At 37.7% G+C, this 16,675-nt stretch overlaps 1 protein-coding gene across 8 annotated transcripts in view; it reads right to left on the reverse strand.

Annotated features, from left to right (window-relative positions):
* The window catches only part of CDC25C (cell division cycle 25C), a 33,760-nt gene that overhangs the window by 8,428 nt on the left and 8,657 nt on the right, over positions 1-16,675 (reverse strand). For 5 of the 8 annotated variants that reach the window (XM_007077857.3, XM_042984760.1, XM_042984762.1 and 2 more), the window contains 5 exons: positions 16,502-16,547; positions 14,789-14,822; positions 14,584-14,673; positions 13,278-13,376; positions 10,309-10,467 (listed from right to left, as the gene is read on the reverse strand). In XM_007077857.3, the coding sequence (XP_007077919.1) occupies positions 10,309-10,467; positions 13,278-13,376; positions 14,584-14,673; positions 14,789-14,822; positions 16,502-16,547 (428 nt within the window). The remainder of the gene's footprint in view (positions 1-10,308; positions 10,468-13,277; positions 13,377-14,583; positions 14,674-14,788; positions 14,823-16,501; positions 16,548-16,675) is intronic. The other 3 variants (XM_042984770.1, XM_042984765.1, XM_042984768.1) reach the window with 1 other exon arrangement.

Genomic DNA, 16,675 nt, shown 5'->3' on the forward strand with positions numbered 1-16,675 from the left:
ATATTGCTGGTTCAACACACCCATTTAGTAGCCTAGAATATGTAAAAATAATCTGGGCCAATTAGGTTCTCTCTCCTGGGAGTCTAACTTAGAAAATGGCAAAATAATTAGGCAGCAACAGAAGCCAAAGCTTAAAAGGAAGAAGTCAAGAGATACAGTCAAGGCCATGAGGCCAATGATGAATGCATGGATGAACCGAAGGTATAGTGGCAGAGAGATGTAGTAAAGGAATGAGGAACAGGCTACCCAGACTTCTTGACCCACTATTCTTCATATAATTTCAATTTTGCCCTGAGAAGAAGGCAGGAGAAAGCCAGATAGGAATTTCAAATTTGATGGCCTTAGTGCAGTCTTTGTTTCTTTTAACCATAAGAACCTTCCTAGAACATACCAAATTATTAGGCTAACGGCTCATTTTAAAGAGTTTGGAATTAATGAGCTACTAAGGGAAATGTATCCATTTTTTAATATTATATCTAAGAAACCTTTACCTAACCCATGGTCACAGAAATTTTCTCCCATGTTTTTTTCTTCAGATGTTTTATAGTTTCAGATTTTACATTTAGGTCTATGATTTGTTTTGTGCTAATTTCTATATACGGCATGAGGTATGGATTGAGGTTTTTGTTTTTCATATAGATTTTCAATTGCTCCAGCACAATTTGTTGAAAAGACCATGTTTTATCCATTTAATTCCTTTTGTATCTTGGTCTAATTATCAACTGGCCATATATGCATGGGTCTATTTCTTGAATCTCTATTCTCTTGCATTGATGCTTTAGGTTTCTAGTAGGTATTATGGTGATAATGAAGGTGATAAACATCTTTTTGTGTTTTGTATAATCCAAAGGCAAGAACCCAGAAATAAATGACAGCAGAAAACTACTTTAACAAACAGAAATAGCCACTACTTTTCTAACAGATTCTTTTCAACACATTTATATTAAAACAAAAGGCAATTTACTGCAAAGAGCATACCTGCTTGGTCATGAAGACATGATGATACTTTAGCTTTGTCTTGCTAGTCAAAATTTCCCAGTTCTCAGAAGCAGCAGTGGGGAGAACCAAGGACCAGCTGGCTTAGATGGCACTCAATATCTGCCAACTAGTGATTTTCCTTCTTTAAGGAATCAATAAATACTTTCAATATTTGGGAGTTTTAAGCATTGAAAAGGCCAGGAAGAAGAAAAGGAAACTTGCTAAGCTCGAGTCTACCTGCAGATTTTATAAAAAGATCTAATTGAATAATTATTATTTTGTAAACTGAGAAGGCATCACCATTTCCTCATGGCCTGCAAACTCTTCTATACAAATAGACTTGGCTTCTGGTCTTGTCAAAGTTATCAGCAATCTTCATATCACTGTATCTTTAGACATATATCTTTCTGAACTTCATAGTAGCTTCCATGGAGTTGGCTACTGCCTTCTTCCTTGGCTTCAAGACACCTTCTAGTTTAGATTAGGGCTGGTACAGGCAATCCCTAAACTATAGAACCATGATGCTTCTACCTCTCTGTTGCTCCTTCTCAGTCCTCTTTGTTGGGCCTCTTCACTACCAAACCTCTAACAGATGTTGGACGAGGGTTAGGTCCTGGCCCTTTTAAATCTCCTCACTTTGGCCTTATGTGATTTTTTTTTTTTCTATCTGTGAATTCAAATTTTCTGTTTATACTGATGACTCTCAAATATCTATTTCAAATCAAGACTTCTGCTCTTACTTCCAGATTTCCATATCCACATACTGCCTTGGCAGTTTCTGAGTACCTACTACGTGTCATAGCAGTGAATAAGGGAGTGGAAGAGACAAAGAAATATGTGCTTTTAAATTCTATAAGTAAAAAATAAGAAGAATAAAAAGATAGGGAATATATTTGGGTTGGAAAGCTTGTCAGGAAAGGCTTTTCTGATGGTTAACACATGTAGGGAAATGAGAATGAATTGAGGAAAAAAAATCCTCTGTTACCTATGGGAAGAATGTTCCAGGCTGAAACAACAATGCAAAGGCCCTGTAAGAATAGCAAGGCCAGTAATGCCCACATTTAGTATGGTACCATTTTTAGAAAGTTCAAAAACTAATTGAAGCAATACTATGAACCAACTAAACCTAACAGACATTACAGAAGACTGTACCCAACAACTAAACATGCATTCTTCTCAAATACACATGAAATATTCTCCAGGACAGATCATGCACTAGGTCATAAGACAAGACTCAATAAATATTAAAAGACTGAAATTATACAAAGTATGTTTTCTGACCACAATGGATTAATCAGAAATGAGTAACAGAAAAAAAATCTGGGAAATTCACAAATTAGGTGGAAATTAAACAACACACTCCAAAATAAACATTGGGTCAAAGAAGATCTCAAAAGAAATTAGAAAATACTTTTGGATGAATAAAAATGAAGACACAACATACCAAAATTTAGTTAAGGATACAGCTAAAGTAGTGCTTAGGTGAAACTTTACAGTTATAAAGGCCTGTAACAGAAAAAAAGGAATGATCTCAAGACAATGACCTAACCTTCCATCAAAAAGGAAACTAAATCCAAACCAAGCAGAAGCAAGGAAATAAAGATTAGAACAAAAACTTAATGAAGTAAAGAACAGAAAAAACAACAGAAACGAAAGTTGATTTTTTTAAAAGATCAACAAAATTGATAAACTTTTACCTAGATTGACCAAGAAAAAAAAAGAGAAAAGACTCAAATTACTAAAATTAGGAATGAAAGAATGGACAGTACTAGCAATTATAGTAAAAAAGATTATACGGGGATACTATGAACAACTACATACCAATGAATGAGAAAACTTAGATTAAATGGGCAAATTCCTAAAAAGACAAAAACTACTGAAACTAACTCAAGAAGGAATAGAAAATCTGACTAGACCTACAAAAAGTAAAAATTGAATTAGTAATTTTAAAACTTCCCACAAAGAAAAGCCCAGGTCCCGATGGCTTCACTGGTGAATTTGGCCTAACATTAAAAAAACAAAAAACAAAAAACTCCAATTCTACACACACTCTTCCAGAAAACTGAAAAAGAGTGAATTCTTTCCAAATGATGACATTACACTGATACCAATATTACAGACATTACAGGGAAAACAAAACAGTAAAGATCAGAATCTGTCATGAATTCTTTCCAAATGATGACATTACACTGATACCAATATTACAGACATTACAGGGAAAACAAAACAGTAAAGATCAGAATCTGTCATGAGCATGGACTCAAAAATTCTCAGTAAAATTTCAGTAAATCAAATCCAACAACATGTAAAAAGGATAATACATCATGACTAAGTAAGGATATCACCTGCATGAGAGGTTGTTTAACATTCTAAGATCAATGTAATTAACCATATTAATAAGTTAAAAAAAACTCCTAAGATCATCTCAAAAGATGCAGAAAAAACATTTGACAGAATATTTTCTCTTCCTGCTCAAATCTCTCAGCAAACTAAGAATAGAAAGGAACTTCCTCAGCCTAATAAAGGGCATCTTAAGAAACCCATAACTAACAATACTCAACAGAGAAAAACTGGATGCTTTTCCCGTAAGACCAGGTACAAGGCAAAGTGTTCTCAACAATTTCTAAGATTGCAAAGGAATCCTGATACCAAAAAAATTGTGAAGTCTTCATCTAGGAGCAAGGGGGAAATGATAATACAGGAAGGAAAAAGAGAGAGCAGATTACTGCAGAAACAGTCAAGAGGAGATGCTTCCATGTGACTCAGGTTTTTGCAAAATCTTTACAATGGCCTAGAAGGCCCTATGTGACCTGTCCTTCTTACTACCTACACTCTGTCCCACTGCGCACCTGCGAACTTTGCTCCAGCCATACTGGCTTCTTGGTGTTCCACAGAGATGCCAAGCACATTCCCACTTCAAAAGCATTGCACTTGCTTTTCCTTCTGCCTAGAAAAACTCATCCCTCCTGATACCTGTTTGTTTGGTACCCTCACCTGCTTCAGATGTCTGCTAAAACATCGCTCTCAGAGAGGTCTTTTCTAATCTATGAAACCTATCAAAAATATCAACTCCCACTCTACTCTAGCCCAATCCAGGTACTCCCTATTCTCTTTACCCTGCATTTTTACCACAGTCTTTAACCATCTGTCATATTATAAATGTATTTATTTATTTATCTGTTTCCTCCTGACTAGAATGTAAACTCCATGAGAGCACAGACTTTGCTGAGTTGTGTTCACTATTGTATCCCCAGTGTTACCAAATGAATGAATTAATCAATCAACAGGTGGAAGTGCAGAGGGGGAGGTAGCTTCAGATAGGGGAAGGGACACTTCATGCAGGATGACAAGAGGGATGGTAAATTATATGGGTATGATTGCTTCTGTTTTCCCTTTGAAACGGAAACACTTCAAACTTGTTTTTTTAATGTTTATTTTTAGAGAGAATGTGTGAGACAGCACACGGGTGTCATGGGGGGGCATGCAAAGGGAGAGAAGGGGAGAGAGGATCTGAAGTGGGCTCTGTGCTGACAGTAAAGACCCCAACACAGGGCTCGAAATCACCAACCGTGAGATCATGACCTGAGCCAAAGTCAGATGCTTAAGTGACTGAGCCTCCCAGGAGCCCCCAAAACACTTCAAATTTAACATGTCTAAATCATCCTTGATCCTTTCCTTCCTTCACAGCCTATATGCAACCCACCAAGTCCTGTCTACTCTGTATCCAAAATAGCTTTTGAATTTATCCATTTGTCTCTGTAGCCACCACCGTAGTCCAGGCTACTACCAACTTTCCCTGAAGCTACTGAAATAGCTTCCTGTCCTACTTGTACCTGCTTTCATTTCTTTTCCCACCTCCTTCCAACTCTTAATCCTCTCTAATCCATTATTCATCAAGCAACAGGGCAGTCTTCATAAAATAAACCACATCATATTATTCCTCTGCTTAATATCCCCCAATAGCTTGCCAATGCACTAAGAATAAAATCCACACACTTACCATAGCCCTAAGGCCCTGTATCGTCTGTCTCTTGCTTACCTGCTATCCCACTTCAGGCAAATGTCACCCTCTTTCACACTGGCTTCTCAATTCCTTGCACACACCAACATCTATTCAACCTTGGGAACTTTGCACCTACAATATGCTCCTCATGGAATGCTCCTGTCTCTAGTCAGGTCATGTATGGTTCCTGCACAACTAGAGTGACCAACTCATTCAAATCTGTCTATGATTTTCCCACTTCTGGCACTGAAAGGCCCAGGTTGTAGGAGCCTCCTCAATGGCAGGCAAACTGGGACAGTTTATCAATATGTTCTCGACTAAATATCTCCTACTCAAGGAGGCCTTTCCTATTTATTCCCATTAAAAGGTTCCCTTCAATTAGTGTTTATTTCAGTCCCCATTTCGTTACCTTCTTTACACTTGAACAATTGCAATAATTAAATCATTTTGTCTGTTATGGCAGTCATTTGCAATTTGGCTAAAATTGGAGGTTTGGTAAAATCTCAAATTAGATGGGAGGCAGACCTGCATCCTGATAAGAAGGCTGAAGGGGGACAGGTATTCCTTTTTCCATTCTTTTATAGTCAACCGGATATTCCTGACTGCATTTTGAAACTTAAGGAATAACACAAAAAAAGCAAAGGGTTGGTTGAGACTTTTTCTTATGGTTGCAGCATCACAGTTGAGAATATAGTGGGTGGCAGCAAATGTCCCTGAGCAAGAGTCTAGCATCAGGTGGGATTACATCATGGGGCAGGGGGTTCAGTAATGGTGACATTAAGTGTCCAGGCAGCTGGTGGTAATGTCCTGAGAACAATGACCCCATAGCAGCACTGTGGCCAGGCCTTACCTTGTTTTCCAGCCTTCCTAGCAATTCTGAGCTCCTCGATACCCTCCAGAAAAATCCCTTTTCTGCCTATGGTAAGTAGTAATCAGTTTCTTTTAATTGCAACCAAGAATTCTAACTAGAACATGTATTACCCTGACAAACGTGTGTTTGTTGTTGATATCCCTTTGACAAGAATACGAACTCCAAGAGACCATAAACCTAGTATGTATTGTTTATTATTGTATCACCAGTGACTAACATGGTATCTGACACTTAATAGGTACTCAATAAATATTTTTTAAATGAATGAATCAAAAATCACTGAGGTTACACAAATCTCCTTATTCTATCAGGTATCTATTTCCATTTAGCATCAAGAATGTAAACCCCAAACAAAAATCCCTATGCCTTTTCTATTCTAAAACCTACTGCTATGCATATTCTTATATAGTGTGCCCTCAACTGAAAATGATGTTATATGAGTCACAATACATTAAAATGAGCACTTAAAGGGAATTATTATTTTTTAAAGACAAAATAAATATCTCACAGCCATATGCTACTCTTCCATGTAAATAAACATACTCTCCAGAGTATTTCCTAGGGTCCGTCTATTTTAAATCCGTTCTTCCATACTGTCTATATTATACAATTCACAATGATGTTTCAAAGGCAAGAAAAATTTCTGTTATGTTCATTGTACTTATTTCATAAAAGCAGATTAAACCCATTAGATAAATTTTCAACAAAATTGAAAACAAAAAATTTTCTCTTTAATCAACATTAAATATAATTCCCTAAGTTAATACTAGTTGAGATTTGACTATTTTAGCTACATTTTGCAAACATGAAGACTAACATATATTTCTAAGAGCACCACCAAATGTTCACTCTATATTGCTCTTTGTTTTTCTCCAGAAGGCCTAGGAACCTTTCCCCATGCTAACTATGCCTAAACTTGCTGTTTTTCCACAGATCTACCCTCCATTACCAGTTAGCCCTCAATAATGTTTGTTTCAGGAAGGTGAACATCAATTCTCTCAATACCCACCCTGTCTCTTTCAGATCATATCTTGGTTCTGCTGTTTTCCTACAAACCAATGACATTCGCTTGGAAGCTTTGTTAAGACTGCTGGGCCCCACCCTTACAGTTTTTTGATTCAAAGTTTCTGGGAAAGGGCCCCAAAATTTGCACTGCTAAGAAATTCCTACCTGACACTGATGCTACTGCTCCAGGGACCATATGTTTAGAAGATTCTAGATCTGCACTACCCATTATAGTAACACTAGCCACACATGGTTGTCTGCATTAATTAAAACTCAACAAAATTATGGGGCACCTGGGTGGCTTGGTCGGTTAAGTGTCTGACTTCAGCTCAGGTCATGATCTCACAGTTCGTGAGTTCGGGTCCCGCGTGGGGCTCTGTGATGACAGCTCGGAGCCTACAGCCTGCTTCGGATTCTGTGTCTCCCTCTCTCTCTGCCCCTAACCTACTCACATTCTGTCTCTGTCTCTCTCAAAAATAAACATTTAAAAAAAATTTTTTTTTTAAACTCAACAAAATTAAAAATTCAGTGTCTCAGTTGCACTAGCCACATTTTAAGTGCTCAAAACGCACATAGGGCTACTGTATTGGACAGATATAAAGCATTTCCATCATCTCAGGAAGTTTTACAGAACAGCAGTGTTCTAGATAATTGATTCACCATCCTCCTGAACACTTCAATCCATTCAAACTGTGCCTATTCAACCTTACCAACCCTACTCAAAAAGCAAATGTCATTACTACATGTTCCTGGGACAACTTTCACCTTCCAGGTATCTTCATAAAAGACACCAAATACTGCTAGAAACACCAGCTCAGGAGTCAGGCAGATCTCACCTTAAATCCTGACACTGCCAATGGCTAATTTTGTGACCTTGGGTAAGAGCCTTTATCCCATGGCCAGATGTTCTCCTCCTAAGATAAGACTAAAGAAAGAACAAAAGGGAGAGAAGAAAGAAAATAAAGGGGCATCACACTCATATTTCAGGACTGACATGAAAATTAAATGCAATGACGGATATAAACTGTTCAGCACACAGTGCCCAGTACACTCTAAGTAGTCAATAAATGGGACCTACTATTATTACCTGGCTCTCATTTTTCTTTTCCAGTCTAGTCTCTGTTACACCAACAACACTAAAATCCCTATTTCTTCTCTCCTCAAACTCACAGTGTTCTGAAAACTGAAAACCCTTTGGACAGTGACTTCACAACTCCTCAATAGTTGCAGCAAGCTTCTCCTGCACTCCACATTAGCCTCTTGACAAAGAGGGACCAAAACAAAACAAAACAACAACAACAACAAAAAAGACAAAGCAAAAAGAAAAAGATCTGCAACTATCCTCTATTACTCTACTACCAAGAATTCAAACTTGGCATGCTCTCAAACTGACTAAACTTTCCCCTAGTTCTCAAAGCTTTCTAAACCAGGCACTTCTTGCTCCTCAGCAACTTTCAACCACATTACTGTTTTTACTTTACTGAGTCTACTCAGTGAGACATTTGGCTCCTTATCCAGGTTTTGATTCATCATCTTCTACTTCTCTGCTACCTTCACCATCACCTAGACTAACTCAACCCCTTTTTCATCTGCCATTAGCAACCTACAACCCTCTCTTAATCATCTCTGGAGTTCCAAAGTCCCCAGTCTTGCTTCTAGGCAACAGCACACTATGCCATGTAGGTCTATCATATAAAACAGCACAAATATCATTTTATTAGCCTTTTAATAATTCCCTTCTGTGGTTTCCAAAAGTTGATTATAACCTTCTCTAAATTCTTCATGACTGTCACGTAACACTCTCCACTGAGTCATGAGATTACTGCAACTTTCACTTCGCTAAGGACATCAAGGCTATTGAGCATCCCTTCTCCATCAATCTTTATAATTCCACATATTTTGGCCCTTACACTATAGTAATTAAGCACTCATACTACACTACAATAATTAAACATTAGTAATTGAGCAAGTATTGTTCTAACTGCTTTATGTACAATTAACTCATTTAATCATCACAACAACCCGAAGAAATAGTTACCCAAACTTTTTCTTTTTTATAAATTAAGAAACTAAAGCATAGGGAAATCATATAACTGTACCCGTATTGTTAAAGAATCAAGCTATGGAACCCAGAAAGTCTGGATCCAAAGTCTGTCACTTTCTAGACCAATATGTTCCACTAACTCCCACACTCTTGACTTTTCCCTATAATCCCAGATAATCTCAGATAATCTCAAAGTTGCTCTTCAACAGTGATCAGATAGGGTTAGCCTCAGCTATTACAGGTTGTTGTTTTTTTTTTAAGAATATATTCAGGTATAATTTGTGGAATAAAAAATATTTAAAATGATTTACTACAAAGCTACAGTAATCAAAACTATGGTACTGCTATAAAGATACACATATGGACCAATGGAATGGAATAGAGTCCAGAAATAAATCATCATGCATATGGTCGAATGATTTTTGACAAGGGAGCCAAGACCATTCAACAAGGAAAAGACAGTCTTTTCAACAAATGGTGCTGGGATAACTGAATATTCACATGCAAAAGAATGAAATTGGACCCTTACCTATCACTACACACAAAAATTAAATCAAAATGGACCAAGACCCAAATTTAAGAGCTATGGAGCACCTGGGTGTCTTAGTTGGTTAAGCTTCCAACTCTTGATTTCTTTTTTTTTTTTTAATTTTTTTTTAACGTTTATTTATTTATTTATTTATTTATTTTAATTTTTTTTAACGTTTATTTATTTTTGAGACAGGGAGAGGCAGAGCATGAACAGGGGAGGGTCAGAGAGAGGGAGACACAGAATCGGAAGCAGGCTCCAGGCTCTGAGCTGTCAGCACAGAGTCGGACGTGGGGCTCGAACTCATGGACCGAGAGATCATGACCTGAGCCGAAGTCGGCCGCTTAACCGACTGAGCCACCCATGCGCCCCTCCAACTCTTGATTTCAGCTCAGGTCATGACCTCATGGTTCCTGGGTTTGAGCCCTACATCAGGCTCTGTGCTGACAGTACGGAAGCTGCTTAGGAGCAGAAAGCAATATACTGGCTCAGTATATGGCCAGTAAGCCACAGGCTTCAGGTATGCCTCCCATTGATATGAGGAGGATAAAAGACAAAAGGATATATTGTAAAATACCTGAAAAATCATGCTAGGTATGTTCCATCCATTACTATTATCCTGGAGCCATCATTTACACCAAGTTACATTGATGGTGAGGTACTCAAACTACTAACTGGAACCTTCTCACCCAGCAGTAATAAGAATCCCATAGTTACCTGATATCCTATCAGGTAGCCCTTAGAGTTTAGAGATCATGTCTTCTTGATTTCTGCAGACCTACTACTTAGTAAGTGGCTGAAACCCAGTATATACACAACATTGTTAATTCAAGAATGAAGGAATATGGAAAATGCAAAGATACTGGGGAGCATTTTACCTTGATCTCTTTTTGATCTTCCAGAGAAAACTCCATCAATTCATTTGAAATCTCCTCTGCCTGGTGTTCTTCTAGTTCTGAATTTTTATCCAATTTTTGAAGTGTAGTAATGGGACTGCCCAGATATTTCATTTCTCCTTCCACCAACTTTCCATTGTCCTGTCAATTATATTGACAATATTAAAAACTATTCAGAACCCTTACGTTATACTATATACAAAAATTAACTCAAAATGAAGCAAAGATTTGAAAGCTAGAATTATAAAACTCTTACAAGAAAACAGTGGGAAATGTTCATGACATTGGATTTGGCAATGATTTTGTGAATATGACAGAAGCATAGGCAATAAAAGAAAAAATGGACAAATTGGACTTAACAAAATTAAAAACTTTTGTGCATCAAAAATACCACCAAGAAAGTAAAAAGACAACCCATCAAATGGGAGAAAATATCGACAAATCATACATTTGATGAGGTATTAATATCCAGAATATATATATAAAAACTCATATAGCTCAACACCAAAAAACCAAATAGAATGAAAAAAGGTGTAGCTGCCATGGATAACAGTATGGCAGCTTCCCTCCAAATTGAATATAGAATTATCTTATAATCCACCAATTCCATTTCTGGGTATATACCCTCAAAAAATGACAGCAAGGATTTGAACAGGTATTTCTACATCAATGTTCATAGCAGCATTATTTGCAATAGTCAAAGGTGAAAACAACCTGGGCACCTGGGTGGCTCAATTGGTTAAGTGTCCAACTCTTGATTTTGGCTCACATCATGATCTCATGGTTTATGACTTTGAGCCCAACATCAGACTCTGTGCTGGCATCACAGAACCTACTTGGGATTCTCTGTCTCCCTATCTCTCTGCCCCTCCCCTGCTCTCTCTCTGAAAACAAAGAAACAAGCAAACATTAAAAATAAATAAATAAAGCTTTAAAAAAAAGAAGAAGACTACCCAGTAATTTACCAGGCTCCAAGTCTTCCTCTTCTCCAAGAAATCAAATATCCGAAACACGGTCAACTTAATCTACTTAGGATGTGCTGTGTTAAAATGATTTTTCCCTAAGATTGAGATTAGACCCCAAATCCCTGGAATATCTTGAACCCACTGTCTATTAAAAGCAAGTGAATGCCTGGGTAACTTAAGACTCCAGTATCTAAATGGACAAAGGCACAATCATTTACTAGCAAAATGTGCATAGTTAATATTCACATGAAATCACTACTAATTGTTTTTAACATAAAACATTTATCAATCTAACTGGCAGTTAAAAAAATAAACATTTATCAAAAGAGCTATTGATTATTCATGAATTATGTAAATTCATAACTTTTTTGGAAAGGAATCTGGAAATATGTATCACAAATCTTAAAAATATATCTTTTAGCCTAGTAGTTATAATTCTTGGTACTAATCCTAAAGAAAAAATTTTGAAATGTAGGCAAAGATTTATGCTCAAGACCTTACATTTGTAAAAGCAAAATTGGGACCACTAAGTGTCCAAAAATAGGGAACTATGTAAATTGTGGTCCATTTGTTAGGGTAAAAGCATCCAACAAAGAATAATGTTTACTAGAAGTTTCAATATTAACTTAAAAAAAGCAGGATATCAAGTTATATATATGGGGCACCTGTGTGGCTCAGTTAAGCATCTGACTCTTGATTTCAGCTCAGGTAATAATCTCACATTTCGTCAGATAGAGCCCCGCATCATGTTCTGCACTGTCAGATAATCTTGGGGTTCTCTCTCTCCCTCTCTCTCTGCCCCTCCCCCAACTCTCTCAAAAATAAATAAACTTAAAAAAAAAAGGAATCTCTTTAAAAAAATGTTATACATATGTAATTAATATGACTTCAACTCTAAAATTATATACATAGTTAAAAGACTATAAAAAAAATGAGGTAAAAAGTTAATAGTTTTTCTCTATGAGGTAACTATTTTCTTTTTTATATTCCCTATTATATATATATATATATATATATACATATATATATTTTTAAGTTTATTTATTTATTTTGAAAGAGAGAGAGAGAGAACACAAGCCAAAGAGGAACAGAGAGAGAAGGACAGAGAGAGGATCCCAAGCAAGCTTTGTACTGTTAGCAGAGTCTGGTGCAGATCTTGAACTCACAAACCGTGAGATCATGACCTGAGCTGAAATCAAGAGTTGGACGCATAACTGACTGAGCCACCCAGGAACCCCTATATTTCCTATATTTTTAAACCATTTTCACAATGGGCACATAGTACTTTTAAAATTAGGGTGGGAGGAATCACATATATAATAAAATAGAAAAAATTTAAAAAAACACCTTTTTTAACACTTATTTATTTTTGAGAAGGGAGGGGAAGGGCAGAGAGAGGAGACAGAGGATCCAAAGCAGGCTCTGCGGGGACAGCAGAGAGCCCAATAAGGGGCTTGAACTCACCAACCACAAGATCATGACTTAAGCTGAAGTCAGATGCTTAACTGACTGAGCCACCCAGGGGACTCCAAAATAGAACAACTTTAAAGGCCTAAGAATTTTTTTTAATGTTTTTTTGCTTTGTTTTGTTTTGTTTTCATATTTGAGAGAGAGACAGACAAAGAGCGAGTAGGGGAGGGGCAGAAAGACAGGGACAGATTCCAAAGCAGGCTCCAGGCTCCGAGCTGTCAGCACAGAGCCAGACGCGGAGGTCCAACTCACAAACTGTGAAATCATGACGTGAGTGGAAGTCGGAAGCTTAACCACTTAACCGACTGAACCACCCAGGCGCCCCCTAAAGGCCTAAGAATTTTCTAACAAATAAAAACGTCAGAGGATGTCTCTTACTTTTCCCACAGTTCCTTCTCCAACCACTTTTCTCACCTAAGCCAGCTTAGAAAAATTGAAAGGGTTGTAATGCAGATCTGCCATCCTATAATCCACAACACCTCAGCAGACCCTTGATGAAGATGTTCAGTGACTCACCAGTAGAGAAAGGGGAGACATGTAAAGCTCCCCTGGTGTCTTTTGAAACTTCAGGCTCCTGGATGCCCACCACTCGGAGGACTTCAAAGTGTTATTCTTCTGCATAAGAAAAATTACATTGGCTGGAGGAAGACAAGTGTCAGCAAGCCCTGCCAAAAACATTTCATCAGGTGAAGCCATGAATAACCCTCACAAAACACATTAAGTATAATCAAGGTTGATCCTATATCCTGACAATACAAATTATGGTTTGGATTTGATGTATGATATGTAGATTTGCTTTGGAGGATACTGATTTTATGGTCACAAGCCAAAGGAAGGGAGGAAAAGGGGAGCCTGAGTAGGGAGGGGATGGTGAGATTTCCAAAAAGTGATTACAAGGACAGTGTCAAATCAAGAATAAGCTGATTAAAACAGCCAAAAGCATGGGTATAACTTAGTCAATGTGAGAAAAGAGGAACAGCAGCTACCTTTTATAGATACTGACCTGGGGGAAAGGATGACGGGCAGGGGAAAGAAAAAGATGGCTAGAAAACACAATTCAGGGCACCTGGGTGGCTCATATAGTTAAGGGTCCAACTCTTGATTTTGGCTGGGGTCATGATCTCCTTCCTGGTCATGGGATCGAGCCTTGTATCTGGCTTGGTGCAGAGGCTGGACTCTGCTTGGGATTCTCTCTCTCTCCCTCTCTGCTCCTCTCCTACTTGTGCTCTTTCGCGCATGCGCTGTCTCTCAAAATAAATAAATACACATAAAAAAAAAAACAAGAAAAGAGAATTCGTTGAAGGGATTAGTTAGAGAATGATCTTGGTGATTAGGTGGCTCTGTCGAGCCCAGTTTCAACTTAGAAATGACTGAAGGCCGGAGGATCAGACAAAAAGGCCCATGGCTTTCTCAGAACATGGGCTAAGAAGCTTGACTAAGGGAGAAATAAGAAGAAATTAAGTAAACCCATACATGAAGCCATGCACAGAGTATGTGAACAACTTATATACATTATCCGTTTAAAAAAATAGCCCTAAATTCCCAAACTACACTAATAGAGATTTTTGTCCTTAAACCAATCAACTGAACATGAGGAATAATGATGATCTGCTCTGGAAGACATGGAGCTAGGTGTCTGTTCTAGGGTCAAATCTTAAAGATAAAAAACAAACCATAAAGAATTTTTTTGCCTTATAGTGAAGCAGTTTGATTGTCTGCATACTGAGGGATAACAGTTCTGGGTCTCATAATGATACTGATGAGTTGCTCCCCTCACAGGGAGAAAAGTACTAATGTATCTGGGTTTCCATTTAACACTTACATTTTCTTTATTTGTGGGTGAGCTACATACTGCATCTTTCTTCCTGTTGCCACAGTCCAAAACATTTGGAGTGCTACAAAGCAGCTGTACCTACAAGAGAACATTTTCTGAGAACGTCCAGCATCCTTAAGCCACAGGTGAGGTGGAAAGCCTCTGCCTACCACCTGAGAAACAAACCCAAACCCAAGAAATAGATGTTACTCACTGGGCTGCATTTTGTAAAGTGCTGGTGATGATTCCTGAAGATCAAAAAAAGTGCCAGTCAGTAAACCCCAAATACTGTTTAGTTATTCCTCAATGGCTTGTGGCATCCCAACTTTTCCTTTTTTCCACTCTAGGAGCCCTATATCTAGTTGATATGTCTCCATACAATATGTAAAGTGCTCTCTGTGGCAAATATGAAGATGTTAAGTGACATCCTGGGGATAAGGCCCTCATAACCATATATATAGATATCCATTAAAGATGATGAGCTTGTCCTACATCTTATGTAGACCAAATTTACTAATTTTCCAGCATTGACTATTGGGAGCTAATACTTATTTTTTATGAATTATTATCCCTACTCCCAAGATTTTATCCAGTTTGCATGAGTTAGGATTTTTAAAGCAAGTCAAATAAACTACAAGCAATCTAAAGTGAAATTTTCACATGTATTATTAAAAACAGTGGAAGGGCAGGGCGCCTGGGTGGCTCAGTCAATTAAGTATCTGACTTCGGCTCAGGTCATGATCTCTTGGTTCATGAGTTCAAGCCCCGCATCAGGCTCTGTGCTGACAGCTCAGAGCCTGGAACCTGCTTTGGATTCTGTGTCTCCCTCTCTCTCTCTGTCCCTCCCCCTCTCTCTCTGTCCCTCCCCTGCTCACACTCTGTCTTTCTCTGTCTTGCAAAAATAAATAAAATGTTAAAAATTAAAAAAAAAAACAAAAAAAAAACAGTGGAAGGGCGGTTGGTGGGCTCAGTCAGTTAAACGGTTAAACAACTGATTCTTGATCTCAGCTCAGGTCATGATCCCTTGGTTGGTGGGATCGAACCCCGTGTCAGGCTCTGCCCTGGCAGTGTGGAGCCTGCTTGTGATGCTCTCTCTTCTCTTTCTGCTCCTCCCCACTCTCACTCTCTCCCTCAAAAATAAACATTAAAAAAACTGCTAAAAAAAATAAAGTCTTAATAAATTAATTAATTCAAAACTAATTAATTATTTAAATCAATAATTAAAACTAATAGGTTTAATTAATTAATTAAAAAACAGTCATGGAATGCTCTCACTAGTGTCCTAAAGTAGCTCCTAATTCACCTAAACATAGAAGGATAAAGTTCTAAAAAGATTAAAAGAGTCAAATGGAAACCTTACAATAAGTTTAAGAAGTTAATGGGTTGAATTGAAATAACTTCATTCCTGGAGCATTCCCTGATTGAATATTTTAAGATGTCCAACAAAGAGTCCCCATGAATAACAATACTAAACATTACAAAATAGTTCATACGTGCTAAATTCCATCCTTACAAGAGCAGTTATGAAAAGTACTAGTATTATGTCTATTGTTATTTATTACAAATGAAGAAACTGAGGTCCAGTGAAGTTAAGAAAATCTTCAGAATCACAGTTGGTGAAATAGTAAGCCACTGGAATCCAGATGCTCTAACACTGCACTATTCACATGCAGGAAACAGCCTAGGCCTAAACGCAATATACCCTTTCCTTCATTTTTAAAGATAATACGGGTCGTATGGAATGGTTAAAATGAACTATTTAGATCTGAGCAACTTAAAAAATCTTTCCAGTGAGGGACTGAGGCTTTCAAGCTAACTTATACCCAAACTAAAAGGTTCTACATACTGCAGAGATCGCACAGGATAAAATTCCTGTGCCAGAGCTGAAAAGTCTTCAGCATGGGGTTCATTTAGCAAAAGAACTTACATCCCAGCTAAATGTATGTCCTGAGGTCCTTTAGATTCCAAGTGGCCTGCAATCAAATGTGAAGAGTTAATCTTGTCCACACATCCTGTCTTTCCTTCTCATTTTTTTCATTGCCAGTAAGCCACATTAATCTCAAAAGCTGATGTTTTGAATGCATGGGCTCCTGATAGGTAC

Source organism: Panthera tigris, chromosome A1, assembly GCF_018350195.1.
Source record: "Panthera tigris isolate Pti1 chromosome A1, P.tigris_Pti1_mat1.1, whole genome shotgun sequence".
In the NCBI taxonomy this organism is placed as follows: Eukaryota; Metazoa; Chordata; class Mammalia; order Carnivora; family Felidae; genus Panthera; species Panthera tigris.